This window comes from Phymastichus coffea, unplaced genomic scaffold (assembly GCF_024137745.1).
Source record: "Phymastichus coffea isolate CEN01 unplaced genomic scaffold, Cenicafe_Pcof_1.1 PCOF00054, whole genome shotgun sequence".
NCBI classification, from domain to species: domain Eukaryota; kingdom Metazoa; phylum Arthropoda; class Insecta; order Hymenoptera; family Eulophidae; genus Phymastichus; species Phymastichus coffea.
The window spans coordinates 1183335-1208069 of NW_026706865.1; the positions used below are offsets into that span (position 1 = coordinate 1183335).

Below are 24735 nucleotides of genomic sequence, written 5' to 3' on the forward strand. Positions count from 1 at the left end.
AGGCAAACGCGCGCGGCAAACGTTAAGCGCGTATAGTGCAACTCAAATTCACGCTCGATTCTTGATTATAAAACATTGTGCTGCGGTTGCCTAATCCTAGTTCTATTCATTGCCTCCCTTTGGCCATGCTCTCTGAATCTCTAGCACTCCATCTGCTCAAATCGCATTTAATGCTATCAATCCTGCACATCCGATTATCTTTAGAACCGGATTTCTAGTTCATTCAAGCCTTTTCTTTACTTTGCTTTAATTACCATTTCTTTTTTCGTATTCCCGAATATTGTTCGGGGTAGTTAATCATTTGTAATACAAATTTTACGATGCAACGAGAAATAATTTGATGAAAAAGTGATGCAACGCCAGATGAAACAATCGAATTTTCTGTTAGCAAGTTAGGCAGTGTAATACGATCCAGGGTATCATTAAAAGAGATTTATTATCATAAAATCGCTTGTCAGTTTAAATCCGAATATATGATTTAGATATTGTCAATGTAAGCATTATGACAAATTAAAATCTAACAAATGTATACTCGAAATTGCATATCTGATAAAAAATTTCCATTCCACGCACGATTAAATAAACCATATACTAAAGGGTCTATAGTCGAGCGTAGGTGTGGTATAATCGAGAGAATCAGCAGTAGCAAATAAAAGTGCTCATTAAACCCTGCACAAGCGTGAATGTACCCCCCCCCCCTCCTCTCTCTCTCTCTCTCTCTCTCTCTCTCTCTCTCTCTCTCTTCGTCCGCAATGTGGTGCGCGCTCATCTCCACATAACGACGTTAACGCCGTTGCATTGTCTCTCTCTCTCCCTCTCTCTGACTAGGGCGTCCATTATCACGGCAAAACCGAGGTTACATGCACACACACGTTGAGGATAACTCTAGCCTATCTCGCTTCTACTCCCACCCTGTTTCCGGATTTGCGTGCCTGTGGTGCTTTTTCGGTTATTGGATATTTGCGTCCTATCGTTCGCCCGTCAGTGGAAAACAAAAAAAAGATTTTTTGTTGTTTCGATTGTTGCATGGAATTTAGTTTACTTTCTCTTGGTGCCAGCTGTTAGTTGTCGAGATTTTGACTGCCGGGGGGATATAATGCTCTCATGGTGGGACTTATTAATGATATAATTAATATCTTTGTGGATGAAAGAAAAGGAATCGTTTTGAAGAGATAGTCGACTGAAATATAGTTAGTGTATTGTCAGTGCCGGATCCTCTTGCCTACAAATAAATGGAAGTCGAAACAATTTAGCGGAAATTGACTTTCAGATGCAGACTGAACTGACTGTTATTGATAATCCAACAAACAAAGCGTGAAATTGGATAAAAATGCTATCATTCGTATTTTTTTCACGTAGTTTTTTTAGTGCTCTGCGAACAATAGAACTCGAATTATTTCCGCATCATCGCTTTTGTAAAAAAAAGTGCAACGGTACAAGAAAACAAAAATGCCCATATTCCGCCTCGTATCTTTTTTTAAAAAGCCAAAAGAATTTTCCAATTTCGGTAGTAGTACGTACAATTCGCGAAACAGGGATAAAACTCGTGGAGGTAAAATACCAGGAAAAAAGCTTAGCACATTTTATATCCCAAAGTTTCATTAAAACAATTCATGAGAATAAGAGAAAAAAAGAGTAAGCATGAAAAGGACCCCTTTTTAATGTTCTATTATTTGGATATTTTATTGACAATGAGATTGACAATCAAAAGAGGTCGCTCTGCTGGTGTACATTTTTATAAACAACTATCAGCTTTTTTCTTGACACAGTCCACTGTACTCACTTGGGATCTCAATATTTTTCTAGCTGTGCATAAACCAGTGCAAACTTTATTCTTGAAACTGCGTTTATATATTTCTGACACTCGTAGTTTTATCACTTTGTAGTTTTAAAGTGTAATAAACTACTAAAAAATTGTAGGTAACTCAGGAATAAATAAAAATGGTTACCCATTATCTGATGTAATACATTATTGGAAAGTTAAAAATCTTAAACATTACAAACACCTCTTTGGATGTGAAGAAATCATCGACTGCCGCCAAAGCTTGTGGAGCGATAAAAAACTTATTTTCGTGTTAATATCAACAAAAATCAACTGACTGATCTCTCCTTCTCTTAAAAGGAGAAAAATGAATATCCTAACAGCAGCCTAAAAAGTTCGTCAATCACACACGCATAATCACACACGGACTGATTCATTTTTCACTCTGCATCCGTCGTATATAGCAACTATAGATCTCGCGGAAGAAAATATTCCTTATGCACAGAGTCCACCGCACGTGAGTATGTGTGCGCGCGTTCAACGATTTGGCATTTGTCCAAGAGATCACTATAGACACCCGTCTCTCTGCATACGTGTGTACACGGAAGTCTAATCTTGCGAGAGAGCTATACGCTGCTTTGGTCATTCGTCGTTCCTGATTTTCCGTCGAATTCCGCAATTGCACTATTGGTTGAGGGAGTATATGGATTTTGAATGGTATGCCATTGATATATTGATATATTGAGGTGTTATGCAGGTTGATTTTTAATTGTTCATGGTTAATAGTTTGAGTTATTGGTCCAGTGCTATTGTGGTTGTAATTGGAATATCTGTTGTCGATTAAATAGAAGATTTCGAGAAAGTTTCAGTCATATTCAATGATACTCGAAAGAAATATCAATTTTGTATTCATCTTTCCGTTGCATCGAAAGTTTCTCCAAGTAAGCAAACTTTCCAACATAAGTCAACATTTGAATGGTCATCTTTGCTTTCGGGCAAAGTGAGTTATGAAATCGAAACAATACCCACGTGATTTGCCTCATCTCGCGCTGCGAAAATGAAAGGAAAGCCACCAATCTTGTATTTTCTCACGCGACTTTGATAGCCAAGACAACGATAAAAAAAAAGACTTTTCTTAGTAGAAAGTATCGAACGAAAAAAGTAGTACGTAGGTCTTTCTCTCTTACTCGAGTCGTCGGAGTAAAGATACATTTTTACGTTCGACTTGAATTTCACGAATATAGCCTTTAGTGGGATTCGTCTCACGTACGGCGCAACACAGAAGTAATTTTTCTCGTCTCTCGCTCGGGCCAGCTAAGCTACATCTTTCGCCGGCTGACTGCGAGTCCTAAGTAAATGCAGAAGTGTGCAAGCCGTCAAGAAAGTACAATATTGATTCCGTCAAAGAGAAAAGGAGAAAGGAACAAATCAATAGGTTATTTACCGGGAGTGCACGCGCTTTGATCTTCGTCGCACTACAAAGTCCTCTTCTTTTGAATCGACGAGGCTTGGCCACTTGCTGTTGAATAATTATGAGATACGCTGATTTACTTTTTGAATCTTCAATTGACCTTCGTCGCCATTTTATTAAGTGAGCTCGTAAGGCCAAAGGCTAGTTCATCATTTTCTCTCTTGCATGCTAATTTATCTAACTTACGATTGAAAAAAATACTAATCTTTGGCATAATAATCTCTTTTTTAAATAAAAGCTTTCGTATGCTTTTATACGATCGATTCGACTTATAGACTTAGTAACACGCAAACTTAGTAATATGCCTGTGATTCATATTTGATCGTAATGTCAGGAACTTCTTGAACAGTTTTAGTACCGCTATGATACACACATACGCACGTACATACGTACGCGCTCACACATTTTCGTTAACAACCAAATTATTAGGAAAAATTAGAACCACGTGTATTAATGTTAACGTATTACATGAAACTATAAACTAATATTCAAAACGTCAAACAATGTACCCACCAAAACAGTTGTATTACTGCAGCCGACAGGTAGAGTTTAGTTTCACAAACACACACTAAACAACGTTGCCGCTGACGACGTAAGTCAGCTGCCGCGCAATTATACCATACGACACGATAGCACGTAAAGCGAGAGGGTGTGCATGTGTGTGCGAGGCATCTTCAATTAGACGACGCGTGTAATTTCGCACGAAGTTCAATTTACAAGAGGCTATACATATGGGGAATTAATAAACGTTACGATGGTGCGAGTGCCGACCTAGTTAATTACTACGACGCGCCGCCGGTAATTATCTATGTCGGCGACGATAATTTCCGAGTTTGCGAGAAAGCTAGAGTTCGTGTAACCGTTCGAGCTTTGCGAATGCAGAATAACGATTTGCAGAAACAGTATGCGTAGAGTGCGTTTGAAATCATGCATATTCGTATAAAACGGAGTTTCATTTCCAACGAATGCGAACGCAATGAGAATGCATTGCTTGATAACTGTGAGTTCCCCGCGTAATCCGCCATCGCTTTTTCCTCGAAAACGCAAAGGAGCCCCACTCCTGGTGAGAGCACGCGGAGAAAAACTTTTCACTACCGGCAAGGAAACGTACAGTGTGGTACAGTGAAAAAGACGACGCACAAAAAAGGGAAAAGACTTACGCCAGTTTGCCGGCATAGAAACCAAAGTACACATAAAAGCAACATCAAGCTGGAGAAACTCGCAAGTTCCCTAACTTCCAGGAAGCTTCCAGCAGAGGCTGGGACACAGACAATTAGAGAGGTACAAGCATGGAACTCTTATTAAAAGCCTCCTCCAGAGAGGAGAAAGGGACTCGTAAATTTTCCGAATTGCTGTCTTTCGACGCGAGTACGAGAGCGCTTGCATAACTACGTGTAGTTTGGAACGCGTGAACCGCATTTTTTGCACGGCTTTCGGCTGCAAGACACGCGTTGATATTTCAAGAATTTTGGTTGTTTCAACGATGCTGTCTGGTGAATAACTTTTCATTCAGGCTTTGGATTTTCCGGTCGAGAAAATGTATTTTACATTTTTCATCCCGGCATCATCCTTCGAACAAAATTTGCCCATTGGATTGCGGCCGACCGCTCATAAATAACGAAGAAAACAAAGTCGTGCTTGCGTGAAATTCGATCTTCCTGTAGGGGTACAACTTGCGTATTGAATAAATTTCAATGAAAACAGTGGGGAAAAACGAAAGACTCACATTGATTCCGAGCTGTCTAAAACAAAAAGAAAGCCACCTGCTTACCCTACGGAATCCCATCAGAAACTTGGCCAAGTTAAATAAGCGAAGTTATAGGAAAAGGAAGTAAAAAAACCGATACCGAATTTTTCCCTGCGAACGTACCTACACAAGTTGAAAAACTCTTTCTAAGTACTTAGCAGCTGTTGCGCTATGTACTAGTATAACAACACGATTTTGTTTGGAACGTAAACAGATTTTTTTTGTGGCACCGTCGGACATACATCTCTGTACATCGAACTCCTACTTGTAGATTACTCGCAGCTTTTTTGCGCTCCTCGTCAGCTGAAGGTACACTCGTTTGCTGAATCATCGATACTTTCGTTTCCGTGTTCTCGATCATAGGCCAAATAATCTCATCAATCCTCTCCGACGATAAAATAAAGAAAGAATCTTCTACCCTTAGAATTTGTACGACGACATATCTATTGAAGCAGCTCGTGGATCGTGGATTTTTTGAAGCTATTTTTGTAACGTTACATAATTGCGCATTGTTGAAGTTGTTGCAGAGCGCGAGAGGAACGTAGGCGCAGCAGTAACCACCGGCTCGCCAGCCCCAACAACCAGCAGCAGCAGCAGCAGCAGCCCCAGTAGCGCAACCCCGTTATCAGCCTCGACGCCTAATCAGCCTGACGGCCAGCTACTTCGAGTAAGCTTAGCTTTTTTCACCTTGGCTGACTGAACCATAGCTTAACTACTAGTATTTAATAGGATGAGTGTGCCGGTACCAAACTCGGACTTTGATTTGATCATTGGCAAGCTTTCGTAATGAACAAAAATTAAAAATCGATAATCACAATAATAGTAAAGTATGAATATTTTGGAAGCAGACTTGTTAGATTATCGGCAATAAAATTACACGTGCCAATTAGGTCGCAATTTATCTAATGAATACTCTTTTCAGATACGCGACTGGCTCGCAGCTAAGGAAGACATGATACGTCAACAGGTTGTCATCGTCGGTGATGTCGACAATATACTCCAGCTCATTGACAAGCAAAAGGTGCGTTACTTGTTTTAACGATCAATAAATGTTTTGGCATCGGTCGCGAAAGTCACTTACTGAAACTCCGACACCAGTCGGATGATCTCTATCAAAGAGCGAACATGAAATTTCGCGAATAAGAAAACTTTCTCAGTGTTTAATCTGAGCGGTAGTTTCGAGTACAATTTGCCTTTCCACCGCGGCAAACATTTGCATTCTGCACAGCCGATAACGCGGTTACCTACAGTCGTCGCGTTTCGTGGTGCCTGTCTCGATGACAGCACCAACTCTCTAAGAGGGTAAGTGACCGACCGAGCCTAGCAAAGCTAGATTCAGTCGTTGTCCACTGGTGATTAACGGGTCATTGCACTTAAGTTTCATTGACCCCGCACTTCGCTACATGCCTCGCGTAAACATTTTTCGCCATTCGAAAACAGTGTCATTCGTAAAGTAGCATTCTCATTTATTCTCGCTTTCTTCATCATCGTCGCCCTCCGCTTCCCCAGCAATTTGCAAGTCAAGAGCTAGAGCTTTTCGTTAGAAATTCAAATTTGCAGCAGGTGATTTTATACGAGAGAACGCTTGCGCGAGTCGAGATTAAAATGCGGAAAGTTGTTCGCGCAGATGTATAAATAACTTGGCGGCGTTATATGAACGCGGAAAAAAATTTCTTGATTGGGGAAAGAAGAATCACGAGATCAGACTCGTCAATCAAAGCCCGCGTGTACAACGCAAAGCGCAAGGGCTGTCGCAGGTATCTACTTCCTGAGAGCTTGTGTTTTGGCGTGCACGTCATATCATCGCGGCGCGCCTGCCAGTATTTCGACGCTTTAATACTGTATAGCTGCGTATACCTGTCAGCTGAAATTCCTACTAATACGTTAGAACGGCCCAGAAGGTTTGGCTGCAATAACGCAACGATTTCATTTTATTTATGGCCATTACGCGGCGATTTACGCTTGTTTAGTATGACGATTTACGCGGGATTTTTTTTTCAGGTATTAGATACATTTTTATTGTCTGTATGTCAGTATTGGCGAGAAAAAAATGACAAAAATAGACAAAAGTTTTCATATAAATTACATTTCAAATGATACAAGCTAGTCAGTGTTGCTCTTCTTCCCAAGTTCAAGAAGCTTGAAAAATTTATTCGGAAAGTTCCGAATTTGGTTGTTAAAATTTTTCTCCAAGTTCCGTTCAATATAATTCAATACACGCTTGTGAATTATAACAGAGAGAAAGCTTTTGCAAAACTCCAAGCTTCTCGTGTTCCCAGAGTTGCTGGAGATTTAAAGCTTATAAGCTGCTGAGCAATTTAACAAGAAATAACAAGGTTTGCAAAATTTGTACATACGAGCCTTTCGTATCAATCAATTTAATTTGAGCATATTGAATGGATTAGTATTCTATATCAAAAATATGATTTTTAGTTATTTCATGCTTTCTTTTAGTAGCTCGTTTTCGAAACCTTTCCGGGAACTAGTGCACATACACATCGAAACATTCCTTTCCAAAAACGAAAAGTCCAAAAAAGAAAAAGAACTAGTCATCAGTAGAAGGACTTTTAATTTCGATATAGTCACGAAAAAAACTCACTCTAAAAAAATAAGATCCGAAAAATTCAAGTTAACGAATATCAAAGAGAAAAGGATTAATCAGACAGAGAATGAAGAAGAGATGTATAGATCAAACGCCATGATAATCGAGGGAGAGATAGAGAAAGTGTGTGTGGCAGGGTAGTAATAGCAGCAGCAGCAATAGCGGAAGCTAAAAGCGAATATGCGTGGAACGCGGAACGAGACTAGGACACGCGACTTGTGTACTGCGAATGTAATATAATACTTTATAATTATTCGGCATTTTCATTGTAACGCATTGCCAAGAAGCTTATTACTTTTTCATTGATATATGAAACACGTACGTAAAATGGTCATTTTGAAAAAAAGATGATACGTCGAGTTTTCGTCCCATAGATACATTCAAGCTGCCGACAATTAGCCGTGGCAGTGGTTGAAATTAACGCTTTGAACTAGTCGCACGTCTCAGGCGCACAGAGGTACGACGGCGATAACGATAGATAGGATAGATGTATATACATACTTTAGGAGCTAGTAGGCAAAGTTGTTTACCGAGCGAGTTGAGTAATCATTGGTGCTAGGCACAAGATGATTAATTAAACTATACGCGCACGCCTGTGTGCCTGTTTGCTTCCGTAAAAAGCGAAAACTTTAAGAATGTTTAAGATATCTAGCGTCCAAGCCATAAATCCTTAGGAAGCATCGATCCGATCTTAACCTATTTAGCCTCGTAAAAAATTCAATTTCGTCTCGATTCTTATCATTCTCTGTAGTCGCGCGCCATGAGAAATCCATAATGTCAATTGGCCTGGCGTATCTCCAGAGTTTTTCTTCTTCTTCTCTTTAGCTACATTATTATTCTGATATACTCGAGAGTAACTCCCTTTCTCTCTTCTTGGCTGCCTCCATGATCGTTACGAATCAACTGGAAATTCAACCTACAAGAATAATGTGACTTTCTATTTTACTTGTTGATGCGCGAAAGTCAAGCTGCTATACCTTCATTCACGCTAATGTGATCTAATTCCGTTGCAGAATTTGAAATCTAAACGATGCTCACTCGTGTCCTTTCGGTTTCCACATGCACAATCCACGCTTTACATTCAACGTTGCCGGCAACAGAGCCGAGCTGTTGAAAAACTTTGTTCGTAAAAAGTAAGCGAAGTTTTTGTCTTTATGTTGCATTTCGCGTGTCCATTTGTCGTCTTTGAAGAACAAAACGAGAAAGAAGGCAACTGCAGGCATCAAAAGAACGCGGAGAGCAATTCGTCTGCGAATGCCGCAATCGATATTTGTGCTCGTCCCGCGCGCTGGCTGTGCCGGTGGCTGCTAGTCTACCTGCACATACACGCGAATCTTAAAGGCTTTAAGCGGCGCGTGCCTGACTATCGATCCACTCTCCACACGCCGTGCCGCGTGAACAGAATGGCTGTGCGCGCGCGATCGAGCTGTATGTTTGTGTGCGCAGCAAGCGCGTCTTGCATTTTTACGAGCGTGCAACACTTTATCACTGACGATGAATGCATAAGCAATATACCTATATACCTGCTCGTACGGGGCTCTGCGATGCCTGATTTAGGGATTATCGCGTGGGAATATCGCGCTCATTTTGATTTACGGGCTGCTTGCTTTACTTCAATTTTGAGAGGGTTGCTTTGGCTTATTTTATTTTAGGCTTTTTTTATGGTCGATTGGCGAATAATTGGATCTTGATGAGAGTATCGTGCACTATGAAATTACAGTAATATAATTGAATTAAAGACAATAGAAGATGCAGCACTTTGCTTGTCGATGCACAAAGCCGTTACAGTCCTGGTGATTATATGGCTCGTAGAGTTAATAATTTATGGTATACTTAACAAGCAGTATGCAAAATCTAACGCTATTTTAATAAAAGTTATGTGTTTTCCACGATGTTCTTTGCCTGTATTTTTTTCTTTCGCTCGGCGCGTCTCTAGACTGGTCTGCAGCATAATAGGGATAAATTGCAGCTAGGCGGTACACTCTAATTTGTTCCAGAAAAATGCCTACAGCCAGAGAGCTTTTTTTTCTTCGCACGCGCGCACTCACGAAAGTGGAAAACGAGATTTATTTCAACGTTGCACGTACACCTGCCAAATATGCGTTTCTGAACAACTGAAATATCTGCGCACTTGTCGAAATTAAATTAGAGTTGAACTCGCCAATCCAATTTCAGTCAAAGTTAACTCTTCACTCAGAATTTAACGTAGGGAAATAACGGTTGGAGCTTTATCAAGCTGCGTGCTTCGAGTAATTGAAACGTCGAGTAAACAAGATGCTTTTTTGTTGCAGACGGTTCTGCGGGAACTGGAGCAGAAGAAACCGCAGCTGGACGAGTTGGTCCACACAGCCGAGAATCTGCGAGCCGATACTAACCGGCAGCAATTACACGGCAAAGGTTAGTAGCATAGCTCCAAGTAGTAGAGACTTACTTTCGTCAGGCACATTCATAGCTTCTTCAATGTCGACTTTCGATCGTTAGAAATTGCTGCTATTGTTGAACGATTCATTCAATTTACTATTTTAATTGTCTCTTGAATGTCGCCTAAGAAAACGCTTGATCGCCGATCAAAAAAATTAACGAAATAATTCGTTGGATAAACTAAAGGGAAAACGGAGAAAAATTCATCGTTATTTTCATAGTAATACGCAATTCAAACATAACTCCCTCTTCCCTTTCTGCCCAATTATGTCTACCGCTCGGCCTGATTTTGCGGTCGCACATCTGTCCAAGCGCGAGCAACAGCTATAGCGTCGGTTATTTTGGACGGAGCACTCATCCTGGCTACAGTTGTCCAAATCAGAGCACATATATATGGAGTAACGCTGACATTTTCGTTCGCTGCAAATTTGTTTGTGCTCCGACATGTATCCACGTCTCGCTTTGAATAAATTCCCGGCAAGTCCCATAGCCACTTTGTGAAGCTAATTTTACAACTGCCATTAAATAGCAACAATAAATAAATAGCTCTAACGATATGGATAAAAAGGAAAGTAAATTAGTAAGGCATTCGAAAATAGGCTGGAAGGATAATCAGAGTATCTCCGGTGCCAGGCAATGAGTACGTGTGCGGAGCCGTTTGCAAACTCCTCGAAAAGCCGGCGGCGCCAACGAGAGTTGGCCCTTTGTGCGGCGCTCATTCGGTTTCCGAGCGGCCATTAGTTAACGCGCGGTCATCAGCCCGCGAGCCGCTGCCGGTGAACTTAATTGTCCACCTCTTCGTTCAATCTCGTGCAACGGCTTTTTCTTTTTTTGAAATTGTTACAGCTCGATTAGATATTTCCGAATTTTTTATGAATTTTGACTGTACAGATTGGCTCGTATTTTGCATACATTTTTGTTTGACCAATGAACACGGTCAATTTTCTTTTATTAAGATAATATTTTTTTGAAGAGGATTTCATTAACTTGTATTCAATGAAATTGTTCATTTCTATCACCGAATTAATAAGTTCACTGAAAGGTGTCTGGTTTTGACTTCACTAGAAGAAATGTCTTTCTACCTATAGCATAAGCATATATATCGTTAAATGGGAATTTTTATACGATATAAGAAGATAATTATAAAATTATTGATTATCTATTGCATAGCTAGTCACTTGCATATATGTGTTTTTCACACCTTGTTGCAAAGCCAAAAATATACATGAGAAACTTCGATTCAAAATTTGCGATGATCGAGTAAGTAAGACGGAAACTCATTTCCGTATTTCAAGCTTGAAAATGACATTTTTCCATCAGGTGTCAGCTCTACACCGCAGAAAGCTAGGGGCAATCGCGAAATACCAGTTATACTCAGAAAATTGAGATTTCCAACGAAAGAGAGAGAAAGTAAAAGCACCGAATGTGAATATCGATTCTCTTCTGTTTATTTTTAGTTTCTGGACAAATATTCCCCTTTTTTTGGTATTTTGTTATTTCCTCGTTCGCATCGGCAAAGAAAAAAAACAAATACACATTCAACGCACACATCTTTAACTTTTCTTCGTGAGATCAATAAAGTGCCAAATAGCTCTTTCCCCGATATAATTACAACGTAAATTGAAAATATTCCGTTAAGAGTAACTTTCTCGCTTGAGCGCGGACAGGGAAGACATCATCGTAATTTTCCACCGACGCAACCGCTAGTACAACTCGCTAGAGAGAATCTAACTTCAGTAGGTCGCGTGTTAATTAGACATGCTAATTACGCGTAATACTGAAGAGAGAGAGAGAGAGAGAGAGAGAGAGAGAGAGAGAGAGAGAGAGAGAGAGAGAGAGAGAGAGAGAGAGTGAGAGTGCAAGAGTCGAGATATGAAACTTATTGTCATTTCGTGATCCAAAAACTTTTTTTATTCTGTTTGCCTTTAATTAGTCGAGGCATCCTGGGAGAAATACGTGCTTGGGGAATAAACATTCGTTAAGACGAGAGAAACGTCAAGTTGGTAAAACTTGCCTAGAATGAACATTGTGCAGCCGAGCCAATTTTCTCCAGCTTGGTTATTAAAACTCAAAGTTTTGCCGAGTGAAAAATACTCTCTTTCGGCTAAAACGCCGTATATTTTCCCCTGGTAATTACAGACGCGATAATGAGGTTTCGTAACGGAGTGAATTTTAGTGAGTATTGCTTAACAGTCTTTCTCTGGCGTATTCATATTGTCTGGTTTTTGTTGCTTCGAACAATTATGAATGATGATAAGTATCGATTTACCCAAATTTTTCGATTTTAGAAGTTCAGAGACTTTTATGTTCGTCGTTAGATTGACTTTTACAGATTTTTTATTTAAAATTTGTTAACATTAAAGATTTTAAAATAGTTTGATATTCCAAAAGAATTCAGTATACATTTTTTCAGGCGACTAATGATTTATCGATTAAAATTACAGTAATATCAAAAGACGAACTGATCGTCACTCATGTGTCTGGCATGGATAGAAGAAAAAAAGAAAGTGAAAGAGAAAAGCCAGTAAGAAGACGAAAAAAAATTGTTACTTTGCCAAAGTTGGCATTAAAGTTTTCCCAGGCGTAGAGGCGATTTTTCACATTAGCCATCGAAACTTTGTCCTTGCGGATGATACGACCTTCTCTCTCGTTTTTTTCATTCGCTTTTCTCTCTCTCTCTCTCTCTCTCTCTCTCTCTCTCTTTTGAACAATTCAAAGTCTAATAAGTAGGAAAGGCTTGCTTAAACGCACATGGGTATTAGTTGCTCTATGGTAATCAGCCCTTGGAGCGTTTTCTCTTCCTTATTTGCACACGGAAACGAACTGAGCTTGTCGATTGACGAAATAAAGATTATCATACTTTTTGGCAGCGCTGACTGCGTGGAAAATACAAATTTGTATTTCGAAATTTGCCAGACAAAATAAAGTTAACAATGTTATCTCGTGAAAGGGTAACTAGAATTCCATTGTAACTGCATTTGCACTAGAGTTGTAGAATGTCGCTCGAAATTCCAATTGCATTCGAATCAAATCAAGTAACATCAATTGCATTTCTCTCCATTAGCATAACACTTTTACATCAATATTTTCCAATAAAACGATATTATCCTTCTAGTTACATTAAAAAAATAGTTGAAAGAGTTCTAATGAAGGGCCGAGCATTACGTATTCTCAACCAACTCTCGTGGCCACAGAATTCTTCAAAGCCGAAAAAGGTGATACAGCGAGACTCTTTTTTTATCGGACCAAGCGCGCATTTATTCGCACGTGTACCGCCTTTCAATGGCAGCTTTTTTGACCTCTCTATACCCACGCCTCCAACCGATTGCAACGTCAAGTAGCTGCACCACCGTTGGAGGGTGGGGGGTACCGGACGAATCCTCTTTCTCATTGCCTCGCTTCGAGGGAAACTCTGTCCTATAGACTTGATCCGCTGCATTGACTTTCATTGGTTGTCTTTTGCTTGCGGATCTCTATTTCACGTGCACGATCGCATATCAGATTCATTAATTTTTCACACTCGACTATCTGTACGTTACTATGGGATTTTCGTTTCGTCTGCTGATCTACTTGAGAAGTAATTAAAGTACCCAGACGACTCTCTTTATTGAAAGTCATCATTAATCACATTTTCTCTAGCGCATTTATTTGAAAAAAAGTATTGACAAAGTTGTTAACGAGCCTTCTATCACTGTGAACTAAAGGCAGCGTATCAAAGTATACGATCTGATCGTAAATATTTACGTATAGCTGTAAATTATTTTATTAGCGACGTCTAACATAAGCGTAAAATGTCTGGTCAACATATAATGCTATTCAAATATTCTGCCCGCTATAATAAAAAGAAGAAAAATGATAAAATATACGTGTCTTTTTAGGGTCGACGGCATCTTTGGCCTTTGACCGTAGCAACTGCAGCTCTTTTCTACTCAGCGACACGCCGAAAGAGAAGTTGTACGCGAGAGCACAATGCAACTCTCTCTTTGTGTGTTTGTGTCTCGCGCGAGCATTAGATGAGAGGATAAGGTTCTCTCTCTCTCGCTCGCTCTCTCGAGTGCATTTTCTTTCTGAAGCATAGTATTAAGCGCTTTGTTTAGTTTTTGCCCCGGCTTTCACGGAGATTTTACTCCTCAAAAGTGCAGCGACGCTGCTGTTGCTCCAAGCGCTAATTCGCCAGATTTTCACGACGAGATTCCGCAATAAATGTATTATATATTTGCGCGCCTATTTTCTAGATGCACACTAGCTTCGATTAGCAAATTTGTTAGTTAACAATGGTCTAAAACAAATTTCCAATTTTAATATCTCGAATCAATTTTTCCAATTTTCATATTAAAAAAGGCCAAGCTGTAAGGTGTGAGGTAGAGTGGAATAAAAATCGTCTGGCGTTAGATTATGATGTTCTTTTAAATTTAATCTACAATGGCTTAATGGATGGTGCACAATGTTAATGAATTACACACAAAGCAGACTCACACATGCAGATATTCGGTAAACCAAATTATCGGAAGCTAATGTTCGACCTTTTCTGATTTTACATCGTCGCGCGCCCTCCACTCTCTCGCCCTCTGGCTCTCTCGCTCGTTCTCGCTCGCTAGCATATCGGCCTAAGGTCAACCATGTGTTTTCCCTACCTGCTTTTATGTAACTTGCGATACCCGGGAGCCTAACTCCCGGCGAGGTCTTCAGCCTTCGGGAGCAAGCTCCATGAATCTGTAAATTTTTGGTTTCACGACCACGTAGCACTCAATTGTGCTCGTGCACGTTCATGGATCGAGTTCGAGCTCCGAGAGCAGCACCTCGGGCGTGATCGTGAGCGTAGCATTCGTATCGCGCAGGACTCGACGGGTCCAGTTCGTACAATCTTATTCTTATTCTTTTACTTCGATTATCAATCTGATAATTATCATTCACAAGTAAATGCCCTAACTCGGAAGTAGACATGGCGAAATGTACACGTGCAAGGCGCAATACAATTAACAACGAAGGAAATAGTTGCTTGTTTAATAATTCGGATGTATCCTATCGCTGTGCTTATCTTTGAACCAGGACAGGAGATTTGCCCACATTTCTTTTTACTTAGCGCATCGGTGTCCAACTTGTGTGGGACCTTATTTCCGTTTACAAGCCTACCTGAAAATGACGTGTTGAACCGAACACTTTTGAGAGAAGGTGGCAGACTAGGGTAGTCCAATTAAAGAGAGCGGTGAGTGCCCAATGCGCGTCGAACAGCGTCTCAACAGCTGTGATGATTTTATGGCACTGGCGGTTGTTTCTTTTTTTATATAAACATCTGCGTTGAGTTTGTCACGAAATCTTTCGGCGTTCTCTACACCAGACGCACGAGCGAATGTCAATAAAACAAGGAAAAAAGTTTACCTGTCAGCTCTCATGCATACTTTCGTACAAAACTAAGTTTTGGTTCTTCGTTACCATAATGAAAAAGTGAAACTTGGTGCGAAAGGAGGCTGGTGTAAATTTCTAATCCAGCGTCACTTTCACGAAAGAGACCGACAAATTAATTGTTTCCCACGCTAAATTTGAAACTAAGTTAAAAACGGGTTTAAGTTCAAAGCCTCGTCAACTTTGATGTAATTGATATAATCTACGTTATGGCTGTATAATAAATGATGAAGTGTTTATTCAGAGCGCTGTATCATGGGCAGCCAAATGTCGATGACGTTGATAGTGGCTGAATTTATTTGTTCACGGACTCCGTATGACGATTGAGCTCTCTTTTGTAACTGTTAAGGCAATAAAAGTGTAAGCTCGTGGGTAGATATATACTTATTGATTTGGCTGTTGATTGACATGTTATTATTATTTTATCGAATCTCCTGGCTATTAGTAAATCTGACTAAGTGCAAAATGAAGCTCGAGCAAGTGTGATACTTTGGTGTCGCTGCTGGGTCGGCAGCAGTAGACAAGGACGGATGATAGCTGCGATTGTTGTGAATAACCGAGAAAAACAGAGGTTTATCGAAAATTAGCGAAGCCGTATACGTGAACGGGAATCTTTGAAGTCCGCGAGCCGTTCTTCTCGCTAGCAGTTATTGTCGGGGCGGGGCATGGCAGCCGTGATCGATCCTGCAAATTCAAAGTGGCCGTCTAATTAGCCCGAGTGTTTCATTAAAAGTTTGCCGCGAGTTCTCTCACTCCCTGCCCAGCTGCCCCAGTCCAGCCTATAAATAAATTAATTCCTTTGGCATTTCATATCCTTCCAAGGCGATGATTAATCGTTGTCAGAGATATAAAATTGAAAAGACAGATTTTTTTGCCTTTCTTGTCTTTTCTTTCGTTGCGGCTTTTCTGGATTGCTGATTGATGATGGAGAAAGAGAGAGAGAGAGAGAGAGAGAGAGAAATTTGATCTTTTTAGATTCAGTCAAATCAACTGGGAGAGATGAAGTGGCTCGATTACTTCTGGGTTATTGAGCGTTTTGTCATGAAAGCCGAGAGAAAGGGCAAGCTTAATTAGATATGCAAATGGACGCGCGCCAACCTCCTCATTCTTACTCGACGGCAATAAAGCGGCCCACAATGTCATCGAAGACAATGTTGATCGGCTTCAAGCATACAGAGTTGCATCTAATTCGAGCGTGTCCACAGCGAACCCGTGGAAGCTCGCGTGCAACTTTACGAATGCAAATATTCTCATTTTCCGGTACGGTGCGGTGCCCAATTGCCACTGCACCCAACGACTTTGTCTCGCGCTATATCTTCCTGTACGTTGTGAGCCCTTTCGGCGAACACACTTTGTTTGCCAGAGACAGCGGTACTCGCGGCATCGGCATGCAACGTGGCAAAAGGAAATGCAATGCGCCACCGCTGCTGCTGTTCATTACTTGGCCTCGTCGCCGTTTACGTACGAATTAACGGCACATATATAGCCCACGCAATTACGTTGTGGTCGCCGTCGTCGCTGAGCTCGCACTATCAGCTTGTATGTAACGGCCAAACAGACACTGTCCCCGCGTGTTTTCTTTCTGGCTTACGATAAGCGATGCCATGTATTTTTCAGTTCCCGAATATATCAAGCAGTGCATAATGCCAGTTTCGTTTTTTTGAGGAAGCTCAAATTAAAGTCCACGATATTGTTCGCTTCGTTAGTTTTCATGCTTGCACGGCTACGGCGAAGGGTCTTACACACTGGCGTGATGGTAGCTTGACATTAAAAATTAATTGGCCAGAGAGGATTACGTCGGAGGTAATCGTAGTCCACATTCTCTCTCTCTCTCTCTCTCTCTTGTGATATAACAGCAGCTAAACTAGTTCTGTATACATAGCGTTATGCGTTATGGTATAAGCAGCCAGCCGCGATCCCTGATTTGCTTTACCTCAATGCGCTTTTTCCATTGTATTTTATCACCATTTTTTTTAATTAATACCTGGTCGTTGATATAATGTGTGCATATTAATTTTCGTAATTGAATAATCGACGTATTAATAAAATAAAGGGGGAAAAACTACCTTGCCATCAAATTTATCGAATCATCAACGCGATACTAATGCAAATATCGTTGTAACGTACGCGTGTGATTCTCGGTTCGCGCAAGTCCCGGATCAAATTAAATGCACGCGGCGTGTTACACGCGTGAGTTGATTTCGAAGCGACACGCGGTAATACATAATTTGACATATCTGATGAGCAATATGAAAACACGAAGACACTCGACGCGATGATTCAAAAATAGCCGATAAAATCGACAGGACTGGTGTGGATTCTAAGCCAAGGGGTAAGAATGCGGGCAAAATCGACTGCTGAATATCATAAAAGCTTTGAGCTTTCGCGCATTCATGAAAACTTGAAACGAGGCATTTCTTGGCTTTAAAATGAAAATTCCGCTAGAATTGCATCCTCTGCCACGACGGGAAATCATATTTACGGCCTTTCATGCCTGACTGTGACCCATATATTCGCAGAGCATAGATAAAAAAAAACAATAGCCTCGAAGCATATCGCACTGTCCTCGTGAATACTCCGGAAAAAGAAGAAAAGCTCGTTTCGCGAAAACAATAAAAATTTAAACGTTTTTCGAACGCAAAAAGAAAATAAGTAGGTAAGTAAATGAGCAACAGGAGCAACAGGAGCAACAGCAGCAACAGCAGTAACAACAACAAGTCAGTGAACTCGCTTTTCGCTAAAAGCGTGGCGAGAGGGGGAGGCCGGTACAGCAGAGCGTCGACAGGAGGCTCTGGTAAAGGGGCGGCAGTGGCGGTGGGGAGAGGGTGTCGGAGAGGCGCCGGCGCCGCTGACTGGGGTTTTGTATTGAGAGAGGGTGGGGGGCGGGCAAGGGGAGTAAGGTGTGTAAGGATAGGTAGAGTCGCCCGGCAGTGTACGCGCGGTCGCTCCCCCTGCTGCACCTGCGTGTATATCGAGCGGCCGCTGCTCTGCTCGCTGTCGTCGTTGTTGTTGATGTTGAACATGAGCGAACACGAATTTATCGTAAGTTTGATTGGTCAATAAGTCGTCATCCACGAGCCGATTGTGCTGTGCGCGTGTTCGTCGGTGGCTGTGCATCCGAAAGTGCGAAAGAAGAGATCGATACAACGCCGGCACACTGTAAGACAGCGCGAACGAGAGACGCGAAAGATCGATTCGGAGCACTGTCGCGGAGCGAATCAACAGGCGCAAATGTCGCGGCGAGGCTCGCTGCAGCATTTGGACAACGGCGGCCACGAGTCTCCGGAGCGACAAGCGTCCTTCATGCGACCGAACCTGGTGGCCGATCAGAGTCGCGGAGGTGGCATACCATTGCCGGGTATGGTGCCAAGATCATTACACTCGAGTCCTATGCATCACGGCTTGGCTGGGACGACCGCGATGCATGGCTTTGTCAATCCATTGGGTCCCGGTGTACTCATGGGATCGCCTCTGATGCAACAACGGGACGTCGCTTCTGTTGGTGTTATGGCTGGGATGCCTATGCCATCGTCGCCTAGACAGCAAGGTACCCGTAAACTTATCGGGCCAGATTACGAAGGAGCGATTACTTTTATCATTATATTGATAGTAGAAAAGTGTCGCTAGTCACATTGAAAAGGGTAGGGGCTTGGGGAAAAAGCGAGTTTTATAAATTCATGCGAAATCGCTGGAGCCTCTTGGTTTTCCCTGTGCATCTTGTGGATATGCACAGAAAACATTACGTTAACGTTTCACTGAAAAAGATGTTGCGTGGAGAATTTCCTTGAAAATGTCGGTGTTCGCGTGTGCGCTAATTAAACAGACTGTCTTGTCTTGTCCATTCGTATCGAAGAAAGCAAGAGTCGAAGAAATTTAATTTGACGCTCAACTGAACAAACAAGCTTCTTAGATGTGATATTCATGGTTATCGTTTTACGATGCACTAAAGGGCATTACTTTATAGTCCAATCGAAATTGCTGACGTGGATGGCCGTAGTCTCTCTTTCATCGGGTTAGTTGAACGGGGTTCCATGTTTAAGGGCACCGGACCAAGCTGAAACTTTAAACTACCGGAAGCGTTTAGAACGCTGTCCATTGACTGATTGCGCTCTATCATAGCCTCTACTTTGTGAATCTCGTTGGATATAAATCAATCCGTGTGATCCTTGCATTTTCTTAGAGGAGATTTTTCTTGCCGAACACGACACCTATTAAAGATGAAAACAGAATAACAGACGTCCAATTGATGATTTATTATTCACATTATTTGTTATCGATAATACTGATGCAGTATTATTACTAATTTTCTGTATTTATAAAAAAAGTACAAAGCATCAAACTTGAGACAATATCGATCTTCCCTCATCGAATAGTTATTCCGAAAAGTTTGTCTGCATTGCGCTATCGTGATACGATGAAAAATCACCCCGTCGAAAAATCTTGCGATATAATAGCGCGATACTATACTGAAAAGTAAACAGTGTCAATACGCTGTGAGGCCCGAAGGAATCAATATTTTTGCACATTCGCCGTCCCGTTGTGTAATGAGCAGGTGAATCGGAGAGGGCAGTGGACGAGCTCCTCTAAATGAAAAGAAAGGCCAAAGCAGCATCGAGGATCAAAACACGGCAAGAGGCTGCAAAATGAGACTATAAAACCAAGAGGCGAGACAGTGCGGAAGTAAATAACAAGAGCTCGAGTTGAGTGCGGGAATCGTCCGAGATGCAGACACCGAGTACCAGCCTTATTAAAGCTTGGTTCAGCGTCGTATTGAGCCGACGTTATATTCGTCGTCAGTGCGGTAACGAGGTACACACACAGGTAGGAGAGTTGAAGCTTGGTTTTCATCTGGTGTGTGCGCGCGCGCGCGTGTGTGTGTGTGTGTGTATGTGTGCACACACACAGTTGATTGCCAACTCTGACTTGCAGCTGCGAGCGATTGATTTCCAGTTGTTTCTCCGATTCAGATCTAATCGATGGGAAGCGTTAGCGGAGGATTAGATATTCATGCTTTTCAAGTCCGCGAAACCGGCGAATCGAGTAAGCCTTTTGCCTATTGATCGCGTCTGTGGGCATGTTCAATTTCGAATTGGGATCTCTATTCGAGGATTTTGGCTTGGGATTTGAGCAGTCTACCACTGCTTGTCGTTGAACATTCCTGTTTTTTAAGTAGGTAATTCGATTGATAGTCTGCTTCTATACACTTAGCCACAAGCATGATACCACGACCGCGCTGACAAGTTAAATTTTCAAAGATAAACTGGTTAAATTGGTTTTAATTGTAGAAAAAAATTTCAAATCTAAGAGCTTAACATCCATCGCCCTAAATATATGTGCACTCACCGCCTTATCTTTCCCCTTTCTGAGCATCGCTAAATTAACTCACTTCTCAAGGGCGATCGAGTGCTTGGTATAATGATCGATTAGCAAAGTGTTGTCGAAGCCGATAAAGATCAGCGTGGGTGTAATGAGGTTATCCACTCTTGGTCGAGGCTCTCGCGCGCGAACACATGACTAGAAGGGACTCAATTTCCGGGACAATGGATCGTCGGGACGTTTTGTAAAGTCGATGAGAGGAGACAGACACACACGCTACAAATATTTTAATGCGATTACAATGTAAAAGATTACCTCACCTTCCTGGTCAGTTGACGAGGGGTTTCCTCATAATCGTTTGGCATTTCGAATGTGGTGTAGGTTTTGATGATCAAGTAAATCATTTATAGTTTAAAGTTTTTTAGTGACGTCTCACTTGACTCGATTTTTTCTACTGATCACTGAATACGTATAATGAAGAGAAATGATTATCAGATGCTAGTATATTCATCGTTAAAAAATGGACGTTTCTGTGTTTCGTGGAACCTATTAGACTGGATTACGTAGAGCTTTAGATATTTGTTGAAGCACGACTATTGTTTGATATTTTATTTTTATTTTAGTTGGTTTTAAAACGTCGATAATCAATCACTTTTTGATACCTGAAAGAATCATGTGAAACAATAGGAAAATAATGTTTAAATACTTGATAATCTTTTTTAAAGATGAATGATCCATGAAACTTTTATCTTAGGAATAGTGTTGAATTAGTTTCGACTTCTTTCTCTTCTCCTAAAAAAAGAAATAATACTTGTAACTGAGCTCATTTATGTAAAAAAAAATTTAGCTAGTATTTAGCTGCCGATCTATAAAAATGTTTTGAGATTCCAAGATCGACCGAACACTGTTGTTTTTTTCCTTTTTCACGATTCAGCTATGCTTTAACGAGTACTTTAAATAAAAACTGATGCTTTTCTGCCGTTATTTCCCTTCCTTCGTGGAAAAATGAAACCAGGCTTTTTCTTTTATTTCTGATCAATTTTTCTCTCACAATTTCAATAGACATCTGAAAAAGAAAAGAAAAAATAACCATTCATTAAATTATCCATGTGCAAATTTATCAATACGCGCAAATGCGACCTCATGCATTATCCTGTAGAGAGAGACAGAGGCTAACCATGCATATTCTATAGCTTCATTTCGGGTGTAAAAAATGCGGTAAAAAGAGATTCACTTGGCTCAATCATTCGAGCGTAATGGTTGAAAAACAGAACCAATGAGCTATAGTTTTATAGTGTGCCTTGTGTTTGGCATTATTCATTATTTAAACAATTTTCACTTTCCACATTCAGAAGAACACTAGGTAAAATACTAAAGAAGAATTCATCAAATTGGTTTTCACATTCAGCAGATCAAGTTTCTAACGTGAGAAAATTTTGTTCAAAGAATCATAAGCCTATCTTGTCAAAATAGATTTTTCTATCATTAAAAATGTAACATAATAATATCCGTTAGTTCATAATGATAGTCAATAGATATACAAAATTGACTAATTCATAATTGCATTGATATTGCAATGTTGCACGAGCAACTTCCTTTCCTTAATCAATTGATTAAATCCTTACTTTAATTTAATTTCCTTTGTTCAACAAAATATTGAAAAGAAAAAAATAGAAAAGGATGTGTATTCCTATGCGACGGAAAGAGCCTTGGTCATACAATCGAGTATATTTACATTTTGTAGGGCTTTTCGATGAAAAATATTGGAAATCACAGACGGTTGATATGCAATAAATATCGACGATCGTCTCATTTTACAATCTTATCAAGAATGAAGCATTTTATTTCAAAAAATTATCTTACCCACCCGTCGAAAAAGAGGCTCCGAACTTTTTCTCAACCGTCGGAAAAAAATCGATGACATAAATATTCATGAATCGTCTTTCGTTTTTTTTTTTTTTCATGGTCGCAGCAGTGTCTAGCGATCGCTCCATCGTGCGGACGAGCGAAAATGCCGTCGCTCGATTTCCCATAGAACGTGAACGTGTGAGAGTTGCGCACACTTATACGCCTCGCTTCAGAATCCATCTGTTTTCCAGTGTCGCACGCTCGCCCAGTGATTAATGACCCGATACATTAACGTTACATACGAATTTCATGGGCCCTCAGTCTTTCCACCGGATCTTTTATTTTCTTGCAGCTTTTTTTCTTTTTTGGACTTCGTATCGGTAAGCGTGCTATTCATTGGCTATTGGAGTCGAGCGTGTACGCAATGGAACAAAAGTAATTTTATAATGTGTCTGATTAAAGCTATTTGCGTCCACTCAAACAGCTTACTTGAAGAGACATTCTACTAGGATTTAATCTATTTAGATTGACTATTTGGATTTTTTCCACTTTCAGGCGAACATTAAGAAAATTTATCTGGCTGGTTGCATAAGTCTATTTTTCTAGTTGCTTATTATTGTTCAGATAATCCAGTTGAATAAAAATCAGTTAAGTCATTTGTATAACAAATATTTACTTGCAGCATATTATTTATAACCCTAAAAATATTTGTAATATGAAGAGTTTCGCAATAGAGATCAATATATTTCAACTGAAATGTGCATCAAGCTTAACGTCATGCTATTGAAAAAATGATAGGCATAATGAAAAGTTATAAAATGAAATATGTAGATTTAGCTTGCTAAACTAAAATAACACGATCTAATTTATTTGTGCTGCACTACTTGTACTGCATTATATTATTTACGATGCTGAATATTTCAGATGAAAATCGTATAAAAGTTAGGTTTCGCGCCATTCCCCGTCTGACTGAAACGGATTTTCTCTACTATGAAGCAAACATAAAAAAAAAAACTAATCCGATTGGTTACAGTAACAAAGCTACGGGAGCACTGGCAGGAGACAAACTCGAAGGTGATGCAACGCAAAGCCGAGCTAGATGCGATGCTCGGCGATAGTCAACGTTTCGATGCGAAACGCAGCGAAGTGGAGGTTTGGGTGTCTCGAATGGAGACGCGACTCGAGAGAATGCGCGCTGTCGGACATACCGCCGACGTGCTCGAAGCCCAGCTGCGCGAGCAAAAGGTAAGGTATTACGCACGGTGAAACGATTGACACTATAGTCCTCCATTGTCCATTGCTATGAATGCCGAATCTATAGTTTATCGTCCTGCTCTCTCGGGAAGGTTATCATACGCCCTTTCGCATATGAATGAATAGAGCACTTGACTTTTTTCTCACATATATGCTAAATTTTTGCAGTATTCACAAGTTAGTATTTATTTGGCAGTTTACATTTGCATATGATCTTGCAGCCTCCGTGTCTTAACCTCCTCAATTTCCAAGTTTACTATTAGTTTGCTTGCAAATTTGAAACGTGCTATCATCTCAGCTTGAGAGAATCAGTATTAAGTTGGCGGTCCCCCGCGACCTCCGTCACCTTTCTATATTTAAGTAAACGATAGCGTAGAGGCTGAAATTACATGGAGAAATAGCAAGTTTATCATGAGAAAATTGCGCTCTTCAATTTCACGCCGTGGATGCATAAATCTTCTATTACACTTGATAGGTTAGAAATTTTTGAGATAATCAATAGATTCGAAATAATGATGATTAATGAGCGTACATATTCATTCACAAGTGATAGGGAAATCCGACATGTAAAATTGCATATTCGTATTCTAATATAATATAATATATATATATATATATATATATATATATATATTGTTCTTAGGTTTTTATTTCTATGGAAAGTCATTGGAGCAATTGTAATGTAGAAAATTGGTGTTTTTTAATGCGATTTTTTTGAAATAAGTTTTGCGAAAAAAATAACGAAGTGCACGAAACAACAGAAATTCGTAATATGATTCTAACGAAGTAGACATCATGCTCGAGCATTTTCAAAGAGCAAAGTTCTTTTACGAGCACAAGTGAGGAAGACTTCAATATGAAGTGTAAATTCCAAAAGCTTCCAAGCTATTTGCCAACGAAGTAATAGCCCT

The 24735-nt window shown here is 40.4% G+C and overlaps 1 protein-coding gene across 3 annotated transcripts in view; it reads left to right on the plus strand.

Moving 5' to 3' along the window:
- The window catches only part of LOC131665815 (dystrophin, isoforms A/C/F/G/H), a 175165-nt gene that overhangs the window by 37661 nt on the left and 112769 nt on the right, over positions 1-24735 (plus strand). For all 3 annotated transcript variants that reach the window (XM_058937963.1, XM_058937964.1, XM_058937962.1), the window contains exons 33-36: positions 5499-5647; positions 5903-6001; positions 9874-9979; positions 23604-23815. In XM_058937963.1, coding sequence (XP_058793946.1) covers positions 5499-5647; positions 5903-6001; positions 9874-9979; positions 23604-23815 — 566 coding nt within the window. The remainder of the gene's footprint in view (positions 1-5498; positions 5648-5902; positions 6002-9873; positions 9980-23603; positions 23816-24735) is intronic.